The 19,013-nt window shown below is 38.4% G+C and overlaps 1 protein-coding gene across 35 annotated transcripts in view; it reads left to right on the forward strand.

The window, feature by feature from the left end:
- Positions 1-19,013, forward strand: part of LOC122425174 (sarcolemma associated protein) — a 147,613-nt gene that overhangs the window by 61,053 nt on the left and 67,547 nt on the right. For 21 of the 35 annotated variants that reach the window (XM_043443582.1, XM_043443580.1, XM_043443601.1 and 18 more), the window contains exon 2: positions 226-373. In XM_043443582.1, coding sequence (XP_043299517.1) covers positions 226-373 — 148 coding nt within the window. Of the gene's footprint in view, positions 1-225; positions 380-19,013 lie in introns of all 35 variants that reach the window. The other 14 variants (XM_043443581.1, XM_043443579.1, XM_043443600.1 and 11 more) reach the window with 1 other exon arrangement.

Here is a 19,013-nt window from a genome sequence, read left to right on the forward strand (position 1 = left end):
TTTGTCCCACTGGATTTTAAATCTCCCACTTTTAAAGTTCTGATTTTATATATAATGGAAAATCTTAGCTGAAATAAGCAATTTGAATTGATGCGGGAAAAAATTCACCTGTAGTAGTTTGCAAAGTTGGAAGTACTTTTTTTTTTTGGAAGTACTTTTTTTAAAAGTAGGTTTGGAATTATTACTATTAATCTTTGGCTCTTTTTTTAAATTTTATTTTTGCAGTTTTATCTTCAAGACACTAAAAGTAGTAATGGTACCTTTATAAATAGCCAGAGATTGAGTCGAGGCTCTGAAGAAAGTCCACCATGTGAAATTCTTTCCGGTGACATTATCCAGTTTGGGGTAGATGTGACGGAGAACACACGGAAAGGTACGGGTATGGATCGATTTTTCCTATTATTTGTCTTGTTAAATTTTTTATTCTGTTGTTTAATGTTAACAAAACATTTCATGCTTGTAAAAGCAACTTAACTGTGACATTTCATGCAGTGAAATGTTGAGTGTCTCACTTTTCCTATTGCTTTTCTAAAATTTTAAATTCTGAAATATTAAATAGTTTATAATCTTTATCACAGTACCAAAACACAGGGCACTGCTGTGTCAGTTAAGAAGCAGTTGGCTGAAGTGACACTGTATTCAGCCAAAAGGAGCTTAAACCATAAGGATGAGTGTGAAAACGTTAGTCGCTCAGTCACGTCCGACTCTTTGCGACCCTATGGACTGTACCCTGCCTGGCTCCTCTGTCCACGGAGTTATCCAGGCAAGAATGTTGGAGCTGGTAGCCATTCCCTTCTCCAGGGGATCTTTCTGACCCAGGGATTGAACCTGGGTCTCCCGCATTCTGGGCAGATTCCTTACCTTCTGAGACACCAGGGAAGCCCCAAACCATCAAGATACCTATTATTAACTTATTAACAATAGGCCTGGAAGTAGGTTGGTCCAGACTTCGTTCAGTTGGCTCTGTAATGTTATCAGGAATCCAGGCTCTTACTGTCCTCCCAGGCTGTTATCCTTTATGTGTTAGTTTCTTAAGCTTTTACTTGCCACCTCATGGTTTGAGGGTGATGGCTTCAGCCCCAGGCATTATCTTCCCCACACCAGTGTCCTAGGCAAAAAAGATGAGATGGGGACAAAGAACCTTCTAGTGTGACTTTCTTTTTATGTTTGAAAGAACAATCTTTCATAGACTCCTTCCAGCAGATTCCTTCTTTTGCTCACTGGCTCTGTGGGTGGGTCATGTATATAGCTTCAGCTCTAGTTACAGAGAAGCCTGGGAAGGAAGTTACCTGACCAAGGGGAGCAGGAGATCCATGACTAGCATAGATCAATTATGATTTATCCCTTTGGCTGTGCGTTCATTGTTGCCCCAAACAAAATCAGAATTCTGTAGGCAGCTACTACAAATGTCAAATTTCATGTCTCAGTTTCTGAAATTAGAAGTTCTGTGGCTAAATAAATTTAGATTATAATTCTGAGACTTTTTGGCCTTACCTAGTTCACTGTATAGTTTATGACTGAAATTATAATGACTGAATCATAAAACTAAAAAAATAGAAACCAAAAGCATGCTGTCCCACTTCTTGTAGTTTTAGTATGCACAGTGGAATGATTGGCAAGTTTGTCCTTTTGTTTCTCTGAGCATCCTCTGATCTGAATACCCTAAGTTGTTAGCCTCTAGCATTTTGCACGATAGACGAGGGAATCCAGGTGTGATGGTGATGATGGTGTGTGAATATATGTGTTTTAGTTGCTCTGTCGTGTCCAACTCTTTGCGACCCCATGGATTGTAGCCTGCCAGGCTCACCTGTCCATGGGGATTCTCCAGGCAAGAATACTGGAGTGGATTGTCATTCCCTTCTCCAGGGGATCTTCCCAACCCAGGGATTGAACCCAGGCCTCCCACATTGCAGGCAGATTCTTTACCATCTGAGCCACCAGGGAAGCCCTATATGTATATATGCATATACATTTATGTACTGCAACTACAGTATTATTTTTGTTGGGTTTTGTTGGCCTTGCCAGGGTGTTAGGATTTGATGCATGGATGTGTGCAGGGCCAGCGTCTTAGGAATTTTCATTTGCAGTTGTAAAATAGAAAAGAAAATTTGTATTTTGATGCAAAATACTGAGTGGTTCTTACTTAGAGAACTCCACTTCTGTATAACCATACTGAGAACAGCTGCAGTGGACACTTTGATATCTCCTGTTGCTGCATCACATCTCCTCTGCTACCAAGTCATTCACAAAACGTTTACTGAACCCCAGCTGTGAATAACCCAGAGAAGGCAGAATTTAATTACGTTGTCTTTCTCTCCAAGGGATATATATTTTCTTGTCTTGCGTTTCTCAAAGAGAATTAAGAGATGTTAATTGGCAGAAGAATGAGGTAATCAGATACATTTAGGAAATGCTTAGTTAACCAAAGGTAGGCAAGACATCTCAGAGCTTTTAACATGCTAACATATGTTAAAATGTTAATATGCAGGTCTCTAAGAGGGTAATCAATTGAATGTAGGTAACTCCAGACTGTTTCCACTTTTCTTCCCCATCTTGCTGTGCAGGACACTTTAGAAAATACTGTAGAAAGCTAAGAGGAAAACTGAGGCTAAGTGTTAGTACAGTATTATTTCAGCAGCATCAATACTTGCAGACTTCTTTGAAAATTTACATATCTTTTATGCCAACTTTAAGGAAATTAAGAAAATTTTCTTCATCATTTAAAATCTTGTTTCTTTTTTTTTTTTAAATCTTGTTTCTTTTGGCACTTAATTGGCTTGAAAAAGTTGACTTATATTATGCATGGCCTCTTGGGATTCAGCTATGTCATGAATTGAGTATTACTATTTAAGCATATGCTTTGAAATAAAAAGATGGTGCTCTATGCTAAACATTATATCAGTTGGAAAATCCTGTTGAAATTGTGCAACATTATTGGATAACTGGTCTATCAAAGAAATCAAAAAAAGGAACTTCAAACTATGTGAAAAGAAAGAGACTTTCCTACCAAAATATATTCAATCCTTTACTCAGATAAAAATTTACAATCTAAAATTTTTCCATTATTAAAAAAGAAAGACAAACAATGAAGGAACTTGGCACTTAGAAGAAATTAGAAAAAGAACAAGAAAAAGAAGTTTGGAAGAAGAAAAATGAAAAGCAGAAATTAATGAAATGAACAAAAAAAATTTAGAAGGGGTAAACAAACCCAAATGCTGGTTCTTTAAAACAAAACAATAAAATAGGTAGTTCATAAGCCTTGATTGCTTTATTAGGTTAAAAAATACAAGGATTGAGAAAGGAGATATAAACAGATATGGGATATACCAAAAGAATTCTTAGAGATTGTTCCATGCCAAACTGTGGCCAAAAAAAAAAAAAAAAAAAATAGAGTAAATTAATGTTTTCCTGGCAAAATTACCCCAAGATGTAGAGAACTTTCAAGTTAATTTTCTTTGAAGAGCCTAAAAAAGTTATTAAAAATTGACTAGAACCATGCATTTGAAGTTGAATTTGGCCTTATTAAAAGAAAAGATAAATCCAGTGTTGTGTAAATAATCCAATATAGGTGAAGGTGAGAAGCTCTGAAAATCGTTTAAAGAAGCCAGCAGTCTTTCATTAGTGCCAAATTCTGATACAGATAAAGTACAAAGAAAAAAACCTGTAATTTCATTTGTAACAATAGATAAAAAATTCTGGTTCAGATAGTAATAAATTCAGAAGTGAAGCTAGAATAAACAGAAGTAGGATTTACTCTAAGAATGCAAAGATAATTCAATTTGGGGGAAATATGTCAACATTGTGCACAAAATAAAGCTGAGAAATATGTACTGCAGAACCAGTGGATGTTGAAAAGACAGCTGATCAAGTTCAGGAGCTATTCCTAGTAAAAATTGTAAATAGGATGAAAAGAAAAACAAAAATTATAATTAAAACAAAAGAAAAATAGCAAAAATGCTGCACACCTATAAAAATGCATGAACTAAGTTTGTGTATATCAATAAAGATAAATCTCAAATATTATCTCAAGAAAATTGCAAAAGAATGTATATGGTATAATATCCTTTACATGAAGCATGAATTCATGTACAACAATGCTCTGTTGTGCTTTCTTTTATTATATCAATTAAATTCTTTAAGATCTTTTAAAATTGAAGTATAATTAATTTACCATCTTGTGCTGGTTTCAGGTATATAGCAAAGTGATTCAGTTTTCTTTGTGTGTATGTGTTCATGTATGTATGTGCATTGTTTTTCAGATTCTTTTCCATTATAGGTTATTAAAAGATATTGAATATAGTTCTCTGTGCTATGCAGTAGGTCCTTGTTGTTTATCTATTTTATATATAGTACTGTGTATATGTTAATCCCAAGCTCCTAATTCATCCCCTAACTGCCCCTTGCTATCCTATTTGGTAACCATAAGTTTGTTTTCTATGTCTATGAATCTGTTTTTGTTTTGTAAATGAGTTCATTTATATTATTTTTTTTAAGATTCCATATATAAGTGGTATATGAAATTTGTCTTTCTCTTATCTGACTTACTTCACTTAGTATGATAATCTCTGGGTCCATTGATGTTGCTGCAAGTGGCATTATTTCATTCTTTTTTATGACTGAGTAGTCTTTCATTATGTATATATATACCACATCTTATGGTTTTCTCCCGATATATGCTCAGGAGTGGGATTGCAAGATCATATGATAACTCCATTTTTAGTTTTTAAAGAAATCTCCATGTTGTTTTGCACAGTGGCTGCACCAGTTTACATTCCCACCAACAGTGTAGGAAGGTTCCCTTTTCTCACACCCTCTCCAGCAATTATTATTTGTGGACTTTTAATGATGTCCATTCTGACCCATGGGAGTTGATATCTCATTGTTACTTTGATTTGCTCCTTTAATAACTGGCAACGTTGAGAATCTCTTCATGTGCCTACTGGCACCTGTATGTCTTCTTTGGAGAAATGTTTATTTAGGTCTTCGGCCCATTTTTTGACTGTGTAGTTTGTTTTTATTGAATTCTATGAGCTGCTTACATATTTTGGAAACTAATTCCTTGTCGGTAGCAAGATGCAAGACGTAGCAAATGTTTTCTCCCAGTCTTTTCATTTTGTTTATGGTTTCCTTTGCTGTGCAAAAGCTTGTAAATTTAATTTAATTAGGCCCCATTTGTTTATTTTTGTTTTTATTTCCATTTCTCTATGAGACTCTAATGGTCACTCTCTAATGCTTTTGAACACATTTGTAATAAGGATATCAAATGGACACTTGAAATGATAAAAAGTAATGTGTGTGGATCTATGAAAAGGAATTTTTTCATCAGGGTGCATAGGATAAAAAACAGTGGAAAGATAATTTTTAAATTGCCCTTCGTGCAGATATTAAAAAGAATACGTTAGGATTGTATGGCTTGCAGGAATTTCTGTTAAGATATATTATTAAGTGAGGGAAGGATTACTTTTCATAATTTCGTTATTTTTAAAAAGTCTCATAAGTCCTTATACATGTGCCTATATACATATGTGTCTGTATATGCTTATATGAACATGGAGGAAAACATAGAAGAATGCATATATATACCAATCATTAATGTGAATCTTTCGGGAGTATGATTGGAGAGAAGGAGTAAAGGAGCCGAGAGCCAATTAAAAAGGGCAAGGCTAGCAAAACTGCAGTAGAACCCCTCCAGAACATGACATACTGTGTATTTGTAGAAAACAATGTATGTGTAAAAGGAAATTTTTAAAAGGTACATACAATATATATAAATGTTTTTATATTTGTGTGTATGCATAAATCAGTATTTTGTTAAAAATGCTGTGAGTATGGTGTGACTGAATGTATTAGTTCATGTTAGTGTCTCTTGTATTCCAGTCTCTCCAAAACAAGCTGATTTTGCGTTTCACTTTCTGCATAGTGTGGCTTCAGGGAAAAGATCCATTGGTCAGCACTTTAGTAATAGTCTGCCCTATAGATATAAGATGTTATTGCCAACAAATAGGATGACTTTGTAATAGATTGGAGGAGGGGGGAGGGAAAGAGGGAGAGAAGGGAGAAAGAGAAAAAGCCAACCTATCAGATCCTCCTGGAATGGGAGCCTTAACAACTTGCCTGCTGGCCACTTATCTGTTCATAAGGCCACAAGCTGCCAGATGGCATGAGTTTTCTGGGTCGTACATTACAGTAACCCTCTATTGCAGGTCTTGGGACCATTTAGTTCTATAAAATTCACATATATTACTAACTCCAGTTAGCTCTTCAGTCCAGGTCCCATTTGACCCACTTCTGTTCCTGGGTTAAGCCCCTATGAGCAAAGGGTCTTTTATGGGTAAGGTCAGTGGTATCTTCCTTTTGTTTTCTGCTGCAGTTGCTCTGAATTCCTTTTACTCCCCACACTATATCTTGTCTTTTCTGGCCTTCAAACCCTTGCATGTGATTTTTTCCTTCCCCTGTAAACTTTTGTAGGCTGGACAAGGTGCCCTTCCATGTCCCTGTTGCACACTGTGCTCACCCACTCCAAGTCTTTGCCTCCTTCACTAGCGTGTAAGCTGTCCAAGAACAGGCAGCATGGCTGTCTCTGTTGCAGAATCTTGTCCGCTTAAGCTGGCACATATTGGTTGAGTAAGGTTTAAAAATGTGTCATAAATCTTTATCTGCCATTTTACAAGAGTTCTTTCTACCACCTTATCTCAGCTGAGATTTTATTAGCCTTCCTCCTAATCTGGAGGCTTATATGATGATGGGGTATTGGCAACCTTCTTGTTACTCGCTGCCCTTTTCATTCTTTTGTGAGTCAGTTACTTCTCCTTAACCTGTCTAAGCTTTAATTTCCTCATCTTATAAAGTGGGATTCATGATACTGTAACCATCTGAAGGCTTGTGGTATGATATTCAGTGTTCACATTGTGGCCAGCCATCACTGTGAACACTGAAAGAGTGAACGTGAAGTGCTTACCTCAGGGTCAGGTGCTTGAATTTAAAGGCACTGAAACCCTTGCCAGTTATTTGTTCCATCTTTTCTTTTTTTTTGCCATCTAGTGTGCTTCTCTTTCTCAGTAGCTTCTGCTCAGGCTTCTTTACCCATCTGCCTTTGCAGCCCACCAGTGGCATTTCAGAGGTATACTCACCAGCTTCTAGACTACTCCTTGATTTAGGGCTGTGCTGTCTTGCTTGTGTCTAGCTCTTGGAAACTTTCACCATAAGCTTTACACACTTCCACTTTACAGCTTCTAGGGAAAACACAAAGCTGATTCAACAAAGAATGTGCCAGATTGACTGAGAGACTCTTTCTGATGTCATGGCAGTCTTCTTTTGTTCATTTAAAAAATGTCTTCTCAACCCAGGGTATGCACCAGAATTACCTGCAGAGCTTGGTAAAGCTATAGACATGTGGATCCCACCCTTCAGCCCTAAGAAGGAGACTTGTTAGGTGTGGGGCCTCAACATACCTGTGCTAAAAAGCTTTGGGTTGTTCTTTTGGGCAGCTAGGTTTAAGAACTCTGCTCCATTAAGTTTCTGGCAACTATTTTATGTACTTTCCTTTATCCTTAAGTCCTAAGACTCCCTACTCATGTTGTCTGCTGTGACTCTATACTTCCTGGTTCTGTCCATGTATTTCCAGCTTCTTGCTTGGTTGGTTCCTCTTAAATGTCCTTCTTTTACCTTATAATTGCTCCGTACAAAGCTTAATTTCTGCCTTCAAACCAGATCATTATACTAACTTCCCAGTTTCACTTTTTGCTCTATCATTTTATAACAGAATATTGATATCTTTTCTGAGTCCTGTCTCTTCTTTACCTTCAGCACTTGTCATCTAGACATTTGCCTCCTTTCCCTTCTTCTACTTGTTTTTCCAGATGCCAGCCTAGAGTGTTACAGTAGCTGTCCACTTCTGGTCACCATATTCTGCCAACCCACTGCCTCTAGAATATTCTTCTGTTACAGCTTTATTGGTGTCATTATCCTGCTTTTAGAAGTCTTAAGTGGCTGTGTCATGCTGTAGAAGAAAGTCTGAAGTGCTTAACTGTACACTTGAGGCCCTCAAAAATGTGGTCTCAATTCAACCTTTTGATTTTTTCCATTACTTCCCTTAATATATGTTAAACAGTGTTACTTGGAGGTAAGAGGAAGAAAAAATTCTTTTGAATCCTAGCGCTGCCATTTGCCATAGATGAGATCTCAAGCAGGTTACCTTAGCTTTTTTAAGTTGCCTCAGCTGTAAAATGGAACATAAAAATAACTATTTATCTGGTTTATCATAAATAGTTAGCATGTATAGTGTGCTTAGCATGGGTCTGGCCCCTAAAGATTCTTGAAGTATATTTTTTACCTCCTTTCTTCTCCAGGTGCCCTCCTTAGTTGTTCAATTCTCACATCCTTCTTGTTTTCTTTTTCTTTGCTCATGCCATTCTTTCTGCCTTTCCTTTCATTTCAAGCTTTTGAAATTCTATTTTTTCTTTACCTTCTTCATAAATCCTTCTTCTGCCCTTGTCCATTTCAGATTCCATCAGTGCCTTGTAGCATTTGTGAATTTTTCCCCCTTTGTAGTTAGATATTTCTAGTTTTCTCTACAAACTATTATAAATTGAAATCTGCTCAAGGGCAAGGAAGTTGGTCATTGTCTTCTTGGTTTTTCCCGTCATTCCCAGCGTACTCATTTGTAGGCAGCAGGTTTTCAGTGAGTATTGAGTGAACAGATAAAGCCAAAGAACAAATCAAGTAAAAAAATAAACCAATAAGCAATATCACTCCCAAGTATGATAGAGACATAAAGTAGCAAATTAATCCACATGTCTATAAGAAGGATTCCTCCCATCAAGTAAATAGGTCGGACAGGATTCCTGGGAGAGATCGCTGACTCTGAGTCCAGGGCAGTGTGGGAAGTGAACAAGGTGGCGCCAGTCAGGCCCTCTCGCCCCATGCTCTCACTCCCTCTCGCCCCATGTTCTGTAAACATTGACTTTGCACGGCTGTGTAACAGCTGAGATCACTTACAGCACTGCACATGTGCATCATGAGGTACCCACTTGGTCACGGGCTACTTTGTGTGGTACGCCTGTGTGAGCTTCACCATGAAAGCGCTGGCTGCCCCTGCACTGGGGCTTCATTGGAATGATAGCACGGTTATGTTATATGAGGTTGCGTTATGGCTACATTATGCTTATGTTATGGCTGCTGCTGTGGCTACTGCATCAGCAGGAGAAAGGCTGTGTCACGGCCGCAGTGCCGGCCAGGAGAGAAGGAATGCGTCTGCAGTTCCTATGGCTCCTCACGCCTTCTTCCAGCCTCTTAGCTCCAGCACCAAGAGGCTGACCCCTGGGTTCAGCGAACAGTGTGAACAGCAAGACAGTTGGCATCAAGAACGGGATCAGCAATACAGGCAGGAAATGTATAAATTCGATTTATAAGATTTTTGTCACATCAGAAAGCAGTGGAACTATCTAAGATTACTGAGGTTCTGTTAGAAGGACTCAAGAATTAACATTGAATTCTGACTGATCAAAGATTAGTCAATTTGAGCATCAAACAATAAATAAAGCAGTAAATTGAAATAGATCCAATATGTTTAAATCCATAAACTTACAATATTAAAAAAGAAAAAGATTTGGTCACCTCTGGAACTCATTTCTCATTCTGAAAACAGATAAAGAGAAAGAAGAAAGCATTTGTGCTACCTTTACTATAGGAATTATAACTGAGATAAATAAATAGTTAAAGAGAATTTTTCTTTCTTTTTTTTTTTAATCACTGAACTCTAGCTGATAGATAAAGAGAGGGTGATAGAATATCAATTCCAAAAAAAGTTTATTTTAAGACAGTCTCTCCAGCAAAGGTTGTTTGGAAAGCTGGACAGCCACATGTAAATCAGTGAAGTTAGAACACACCCTCACACCATACACAAAAATAAACTCCACATGACTCGAAGGCTTAAATATAAAATGTTGCCATAAAACTCCTAGAAGAGAACATGGACAAAACATTCTCTGACATAAATTGTACCCGTGTTTTTTTAGGTCAGTCTCCCAAGGCAATAGCAAAAGCAAAAATAAAAGCAAAATAAACAGATGAAATCTAATCAAACCTGTAAGTTTTTGCACAGCAAAGAAAACCATAAATGAAAGGCAGCCTATTACTGGGAGAAAATATTTACAAATGATTCTACTGACAAGGGCTTAATTTCCAAAATATACAAACAGTTCATACAACTCAATTATAAAAAAGCAAACAACTCTTACAGTGGTCAGAATGGTCATCATTATAAAGTTTATAAATAACAAATGCTAGGGAGGGTATGGAGAAAAGAGAACTGTGCTACACTGTTGATGGGAATATAAATCTGTGCAGCTAGTATGGAAAACAGTATGAAAGTTCCTTAAAAAAATCAGTTGTCATATGGATGTAGCACTCCCACTCCACTTTATATCTGGATAAAAGTTATAATTTGAAAAGATATATGCATGCCAGTGTTCATAGCAACACTATTTACAATAGCCAAGGCTTGGAAGCAATATAAATGACCGTTTATAGATGACTAAAGAAGATGTGGCATATATACACAGTGGAATACTACTCAGTCATTAAAAGGAATTAAATCCTGCCATTTGTAGTAACATGGATGGACTAGAGATTATCATATGAGGTGTCACTAGAGAAAGACAAATATCACATGGTATCACTTGTATGTGGAATCTAAAATATGACACACCACTACAATATTGTAAAGTAACTAGCCTCCAATTACAATAAATAAATATATATTTAAAAAAATAAAATATGACACAAATGAATTTATTCATGAAACAGAAACAGACTCACAGGAAAAAGACTTTTGGTTACCAAAAGGGAAAAGGGATGTTGAAGGGATAAATTAGCAGTTTGGTATTAGCAGATACAAATTACTGTGTATGAAATAGACAACAACGTCATATTATATTGCAATACTATATTTGATAACCTATATAAACTATAATGGAAAAGAATATGAAAAAGAATATGTATATAATTATATAGCTGAATCACTTTGCTATACACCAGAAACTAAGACAACATTGTAACTCAACTATACTTCAATTTTTAAAATAAAAAAATTTTAGAAAAAATCTGATGAGTACTTGTCTAGCTCTCTTTTTTAATCTTTAAAAAAAAAAGTCTTGGAATCAGAAGCTTTATGTAGCAAAAACTACCAGAATGAACATTTGGTAACTTTCATATTCAGTTCAGTTCAGTTCAGTTCAGTCACTCAGTTGTGTCTGACTCTTCGCGACCCCATGAATCACAGCACGCCAAGCCTCTCTGTCCATCACCAACTCCCAGAGTTTACTCAAACTCATGCCCATCGAGTCGGTGATGCCATCCAGCCATCTCATCCTCTGTTGTCCCCTTCTTCTCCTGCCCCCAATCCCTCCCAACATCAGGGTCTTTTCCAATGAGTCAACTCTTCACATCAGGTGGCCAAAGTATTGGAGTTTCAGCTTCAGTGTCAGTCCTTCCAATGAACACCCAGGACTGATCTCCTTTAGGATGGACTGGTTGGATCTCCTTGCAGTCCAAGGGACTCTCAAGAGTCTTCTCCAAAACCACACTTCAAAAGCATCAATTTTTTGGTGCTCAGCTTTCTTCACAGTCCAACGCTCACATCCATACATGACCACTGGAGAAACCATAGCCTTGACCAGACGGACCTTTGTTGGCAAAGTAATGTCTCTGCTTTTTAATATGCTATCTAGGTTGGTCATAACTTTCCTTCCAAGGAGTAAGCTATCTTTTAATTTCATGGCTGCAGTCACCATCTGCAGTGATTTTGGAGCCCAAAAAAATAAAGTCTGACACTGTTTCCTTAGGTTGCAGTCAGATGCAATTAGATGAATAATTTCCCAACCTGGAAATGTTAACACGGCTCATTTGGGTGTTTTTTTTTTTTTTTTTTAATGGTTTTTGAGCTTTTACTTCCTATTACTGCTGATCGTTTCAAGAGATCCTTCAAACCACTCCAGTAGAGTATAGTATTGACCTTCCTACTCAATGCAGAAAAGGAAATAGAACCAGACTCCAGTATCCCCCAGCAGTTTCAGTCTCCCAATCAAGTATTATAAAGAGTCTTTAAACTCATCAAAGTCAGTGTTGGTCCTGTAAGTAGTGTATGTGTGAAGAGGTAATAGAAGGAGCTGACTGTATATCATAAAGTAAATATATTAACTCAAAAGCAAAATAAATAATCTATATAAGATAAAAGAGAAAGAACTCATGTAAATGGTAGGTTGTATAGTCTTAATTCTAATTTGTAATAAAATGTCATAATTACAGCAGGCAATTGTGGATTTTTCTCTTGCATGCACCTTGTTTTCCTCACCACATCTGTTTTTCAGGTTTTAGCATTTCTGATAATTTTCCATTTAGCTTACAATACATGTGTACATTTAGCATGGCAGTGTTCCTGCAGCCATTTTACCCTGCCCAAAAAACTTTACAGTTGTGTCTTATCATTAATTTTCCCTTTGATTCATGGCAATAGGACAGTAATAGTCCTGGATGAATTTTTGGATGAATTTTGAGAGGACAGTTTGTTTTAAAGTCCTTCATAGAAGGCTTTACAGCAGCATTTCCCAAAGTAGTTTCTTCATAATACTGTGTATACCATGTATGTTATATCACATTACCAGTTCCAGTGTTCCTAAAAAGGGAGTGGGGATGCTCAATGGTTAAAGAAGTTTGAAAAGTACATCTTACCTTAGAGGCTCAGTATGGACACAAAGCCTATTAAGCTCTGAGAAAGACTGTGGTTTAAAAAGATAAAAACTCTTTCAGTGTCTCTTAACCAAGTATTTTCCAAACTTTTCTGACCCCCATATCCTTTTTTGTATATCTGCTAGCACTCCATTTTAGGAAATGATGCTATCAGTTCAGTTCAGTTCAGTTCAGTTTACTTGCTCAGTCTTGTCTGACTCAGCAACCCATGGACTGCAGTACACCAGGCTTCCCTGTTCATCACCAACTCCCAGAGCTTACTCAGACTCCTGAACATTGAGTCGGTGATCCCATCCAACTGTCTCATCCTCTGTCATCCCCTCCTCCTCCTGCCATCAGTCCTACCCAGCATCAGGGTCTTTTCAAATGAGTCAGCTCTTTGCATCAGGTGGTCAAGTATTGGAGTTTCAGCTTCAGCATCATTCCTTCCAATGAATATTCAGGACTGATCTCCTTTAGGGTGGACTGGTTGGATCTCCTTGCAGTCCAAGGCACTCTCAAGAGTCTTCTCCAAAACCACACTTCAAAAGCATCAATTCTTCGGCGCTCAGCTTTCTTTATATTCCAACTCTCACATCCATATATGACTACTGGAAAAACCATAGCCTTGACTAGATGGACCTTTGTTGGCAAAGTAATGTCTCTGCTTTTTAATATGCTGTCTAGGTTGGTCATAACTTTTGTCTAGGTTGGTCATAAGCGTCTTTTAATTTCATGGCTGCAATCACCATCTGCAGTGATTTTGGAGCCCCCCAAAATAAAGTCAGCCACTCCTTCCACTGTTTCCCCATCTATTTGCCGTGAAGTGATGGGACCAGATGCCATGATCTTAGTTTTCTGAATGTTGAGTCTTAAGCCAACTTTTTCACTCTCATCTTTCTCTTTCATCAAGAGGCTCTTTAGTTCTTCTTCACTTTGTGCCATAAGGGTGGTGTCATCTGTATATCTGAGGTTATTGATATTTCTCCCCACAATCTTGATTCCAGCTTGTGCTTCTTCCAGCCCAGCGTTTCTCATAATGTACTCTGCATATAAGTTAAACAAGCAGGGTGACAATATACAGCCTTGACATACTCCTTTTCCTATTTGGAACCAGTCTGTTGTTTCATGTCCAGTTCTAACTGTTGCTTCCTGACCTGCATACAGATTTCTCAAGAGGCAGGTCAGGTGGTCTGGTATTCCTATCTATTGAAGAATTTTCCACAGTTTGTTGGGATTCACATAGTCAAAGACTTTGACATAGTCAATAAAGCAGAAATAGATGTTTTTCTGGAACTCTCTTGCTTTTTCGGACGCGATCGGGCACGTTCAGGGTGGTATGGCCAAAGACCTCTCTTGCTTTTTTGATGATCCAGCAGATGTTTGCAGCTGATCTCTGGTACCTCTGCCTTTTCTAAATCCAGCTTGAACATCTGGAAGTTCACAGTTCACGTATTGCTGAAGCCTGGCTTGGAGAATTTTGAGCATTACTTTGCTAGTGTGTGAGATGAGTGCAATTGTGCAGTAGTTTGAGCATTCTTTGGCATTGCCTTTCTTTGGGATTGGAATGAAAACTGACCTTTTCCAGTCTGGTGGCCACTGTTGAGTTTTCCAAATTTGCTGGCATATTGAGTGCAGCACTTTCACAGCATCATCTTTTAGGATTTGAAATAGCTCAACTGGAATTCCATCACTTCTGCTAGTTTTGTTCATAGTGATGGTTCCTAAGGCCTGCTTGACTTCACATTCCAGGTTGTCTGGCTTTGGGTGAGTAATCACACCATCGTGATTATCTGGGTCATGAAGATCTTTTTTGTATAATTCTTCTGTATATTCTTGCCACCTGTTCTTAATATTCTCTGCTTCTGTTAGGTCCATACCATTTCTGTACTTTATTGTGCCCATCTTTGCATGAAATGTTCCCTTGGTATCTCTGGTTTTCTGGAAGAGATCTCTAGTCTTTCCCAGTCTGTTGTTTCCCCCTGTTTCTTTGCGTTAATCACTGAGGAAGGCTTTCTTTATCTCTCCTTGCTATTCTTTGGAACGCTGCATTCAAATGGGTATATCTTTCCTTTTCTCCTTTGCCTTTCACTTCTCTTCTTTTCACAGCTATTTTAAGGCCTCCTCAGACAACCATATTGCCTTTTTGCATTTCTTTTTCTTGGGGATGGTCTTGATCACTAACTACTGTATAATGTCATGAATCTCTGTCCATAGTTCATCAGGCACGCTGTCTATCATATCTAGATCCTTAAATCTATTTCTCACTTCCACTGTGTAATCGTCAAGGATTTGATTTAGGTCATACCTGAATGCTCCAGTGGTTTTCCCTACTTTCTTCAATTTAAGTCTGAATTTGGCAATAGGAAATTCCTGGTCTGAGCCACAGTCAGCTCCTTGTCTTGTTTTTGCTGACTGTATAGAGTTTCTCCATCTTTGGCTTCAAAGAATATAATCAATCTGATTTCGGTGTCGACCATCTGGTGATGTCCATGTGAAGAGTCTTCTCTTGTGTTGTTGGAAGAGGGTGTTTGCTATGACCTTGGCATAAGAGCTCTTGGCAAATAGAGCTCTTGGCAGAACTCTAATAGCCTTTGCCCTGCTTCATTCTGTACTCCAAGGCCAACAATTTTCCTGTTACTCCGGGGGTTTCTTGACTTCCTACTTTTGTGTTCCAGTCCCCTATAATGAGAAGGACATCTTTTTTGAGTGTTAGTTCTAAAAGGTCTTGTAGGTCTTCATAGAACCATTCAACTTCAGCTTCTTCAGCGTTACTGGTCGGGGCATAGACTTGGATTACCGTGATATTGAATGGTTTGCCTTGGAAATGAACAGAGATCATTCTGTTGTTTTTGAGATTGCATCCAAGTACTGCATTTTGGACTCTTTTGTTGACTATGATGGCTACTCCATTTCTTCTAAGGGATTCTTGCCCACAGTAGTAGATATAATGCTCATCTGAGTTAAATTCACCCATTCCAGTCCATTTTAGTTCACTGATTCCTAGAATGTCAACGTTCACTCTTGCCATCTTCTGTTTGACCACTTCCAGTTTGTCTTGTTTCATGGACCTAACATTCCAGGTTCCTATGCCAATTGCTCTTTACAGCATTGGACTTTACTTCCATCACCAGTCACATTTACACCTGGGTGTTGTTTTTGCTTTGGCTCCATCTCTCCATTCTTTCGGGAGTTATTTCTCCACTGATCTCCAGTAGAATACTGGGCACCTACCAACCTGGAAAGTTCATCTTTCAGTGTCCTGTCTTTTTGCCTTTTCATACTGTTCATGGGGTTCTCAAGGCAAGAATACTGAAGTGTTTTACCATTCCTTTCTCCAGTGGACCATGTTTTGTCAGAACTCTCCACCATGATCCGTCCGTCTTGGGTGGCCCTGCCCAGCATGGCTCATAGTTTCATTTAGTTAACAAGGCTTTGGTCCATGTGATCAGATTGGTTAGTTTTCTGTGATTGTGATTTTCATTCTGTCTGCCCTCTGATGGAGAAGGATAAGAGGCTTATGGAAACTTCCTGATGGGAGAGACTGACTGAAGGGGAAATGCTGCTATATACACTCAGTAATTTAAGTGTTAGAACAAAACATTCTTGTCTGGTTGCTTTAAATACTTGCTTTTTTCAGATTGAAAAGATAACTAACATTTCTATACATTTGTTTATCTAGTTGACATAGAACCTTTCCAAAAACAGGATTGGCTAGACTAAACTGTCAGCTTTGTCAGACATGATCTTTAACTGCTTTCAATAGGGCACCAACCTTGTACTGCCCAGATAGTATTAGCCCTTAGTTCACCTTACAAAAGTTGTACATTGTTTCAGTTGCTGGGCTTCATTAAAATATGTTTGAGCAAAAGAAATCCTTAGGTAACTCTCTGCACCTTAAAAAACAAAAAACACATTTATTGTCAATTTAAATACATTGGTAAATTGCCAGTATTTCTGGGTCTTCTTGTTTTGTGCTCCTCTGTTGTGGGCTGTTTATAATAAGTCTCTGGGGGAGTCCACAAGCTGGGATAAATTGATTCCTTCCCTGTCTGCTGCCAAGAAAAGGAGGCAGTTACGTGCTTTCTGCAAGTGGAAATGAACACTGCTCATCTTCTCCCCTGAGTATTGAAAGAGAAGGTATCTCTTTCAGTACTTCTCCCCTGAGTATTGAAGTAATGATACCTTTACTCCTGAGTATTGAAAACTAAAATATTGAGTTGCCCAAAAAATTCATTTGGGTTAGATAGAGATCTCTTCAAGAAAATTAGAGATACCAAGGGAACATTTCATGCAAAGATGGGTTCGATAAAGGACAGAAATGGTATGGACCTAACAGAAGCAGAAGGTATTAAAAAGTGGCGAGAATACACAGAAGAACAGTACAAAAAAGATCTTCACGACCCAGATAATCACGATGGTGTGATCACTCACCTAGAGCCAGACATTCTGCAATGTGAAGTCAAGTCGGCCTTAGAAAGCATCACTACGAACAAAGCTAGTGGAGGTGATGGAATTCCAGTTGAGCTATTTCAAATCCTAAAAGATGATGCTGTGAAAGTGCTGCACCCAATATGTCAGCAAATTTGGAAAACTCAGGAGTGGCCACAGGACTGGAAAAGGTCAGTTTTCACTCCAATCCCAAAGAAAGGAAATGCCAAAGAATGCTCAAACTACCACATAATTGTACTCATCTCACACGCTAGTAAAGTAATGCTCAAAATTCTCCAAGCCAGGCTTTAGCAATACATGAACTGTTAACTTCCAGATGTTCAAGCTGGATTTAGAAAAGGCAGAGGAACCAGAAATCAAATTGCGAACATCTGCTGGATCATTGAAAAAGCAAGAGAGTTTCAGAAAAACATCTTTCTGCTTTATTAACTATGCCAAAGCCTTTGACTGTGTGGATCACAATAAACTGTGGAAAATTCTGAAAAAGATGGGAATACCGGACCACCTGACCTGCCTCTTGAGAAATCTGTATGCAGGTCAGGAAGCAACAGTTAGAACTGGACATGAAACAACAGACTGGTTCCAAATAGGAAAAGGAGTATGTCAAGGCTGTATATTGTCACCCTGCTTATTTAACTTATATGCAGAGTACATTATGAGAAACACTGGGCTGGAAGAAGCACAAGCTGGAATCAAGATTGTGGGGAGAAATATCAATAACCTCAGATATGCAGATGATACCACCCTTATGGCAGAAAGTGAAGAGGAACTAAAAAGCCTCTTGATGAAAGTGAAAGAGGAGAGTGAAAAAGTTGGCTTAAGACTCAACATTCAGAAAACTAAGATCATGGCATCTGGTCCCCTCACTTCATGGCAAATAGATGGGGAAACAGTGGAAAGAGTGGCTGACTTTATTTTGGGGGGCTCCAAAATCACTGCAGATGGTGATTGCAGCCGTGAAATTAAAAGACGCTTATGACCAACCTAGACAAAAGTTATGACCAACCTAGACAGCATATTAAAAAGCAGAGACATTACTTTGCCAACAAAGTTCCGTCTAGTCAAGGCTATGCTTTTTCCAGTGGTCAGGTGTGGATGTGAGCGTTGGACTGCGAAGAAAGCTGAGCACCGAAAAATTGATGCTTTTGAAGTGTGGTTTTGGAGAAGACTCTTGAGAGTGCCTTGGACTGCAAGGAGATCCAACCAGTCCATCCTAAAGGAGATCAGTCCTGGGTGTTCATTGTAAGGACTGACACTGAAGCTGAAACTCCAATACTTTGGCCACCTGATGTGAAGAGTTGACTCACTGGAAAAGACCCTGATGTTGGGAGGGATTGGGGGCAGGAGGAGAAGGGGACGACAGAGGATGAGATGGCTGGATGGCATCACTGACTCGATGGGCATGAGTTTGAGTAAACTCCGGGAGTTGGTGATGGACAGGGAGGTCTGGCCTGCTGCAAATCATGGAGTCGCAAAGAGTCGGACATGACTGAGCAACTAAAGTCAACTTAACTGATACGATGTTACGGAAAAACCAGGATGTACTTTTTGGCCAACCCAGTATGAATAAGTTTTTTGAAATATTCATTAAGCATTTATTAAATACTGTTTTTGTAGCAGATAATTCTGCTAATTACCAGATATAAAAAGCTAGAAACAATATTTATTGCTGCCCCCAAAGAGGGTTGTGTAGTGTAAATAGTACATATTCACAGTGCAGTGTGTTTAGTCTTATAAGCAGAAATAGGAGGCTCTGGGGAAAGCTAACTCAAATACTTTGTCCACTTGATGCAAAGAGTTGATTCATTTGAAAAGACCCTGATGCTGGGAAGATG

The sequence above is a fragment of the Cervus canadensis genome, chromosome 22, assembly GCF_019320065.1.
Source record: "Cervus canadensis isolate Bull #8, Minnesota chromosome 22, ASM1932006v1, whole genome shotgun sequence".
Taxonomy (NCBI): Eukaryota; Metazoa; Chordata; class Mammalia; order Artiodactyla; family Cervidae; genus Cervus; species Cervus canadensis.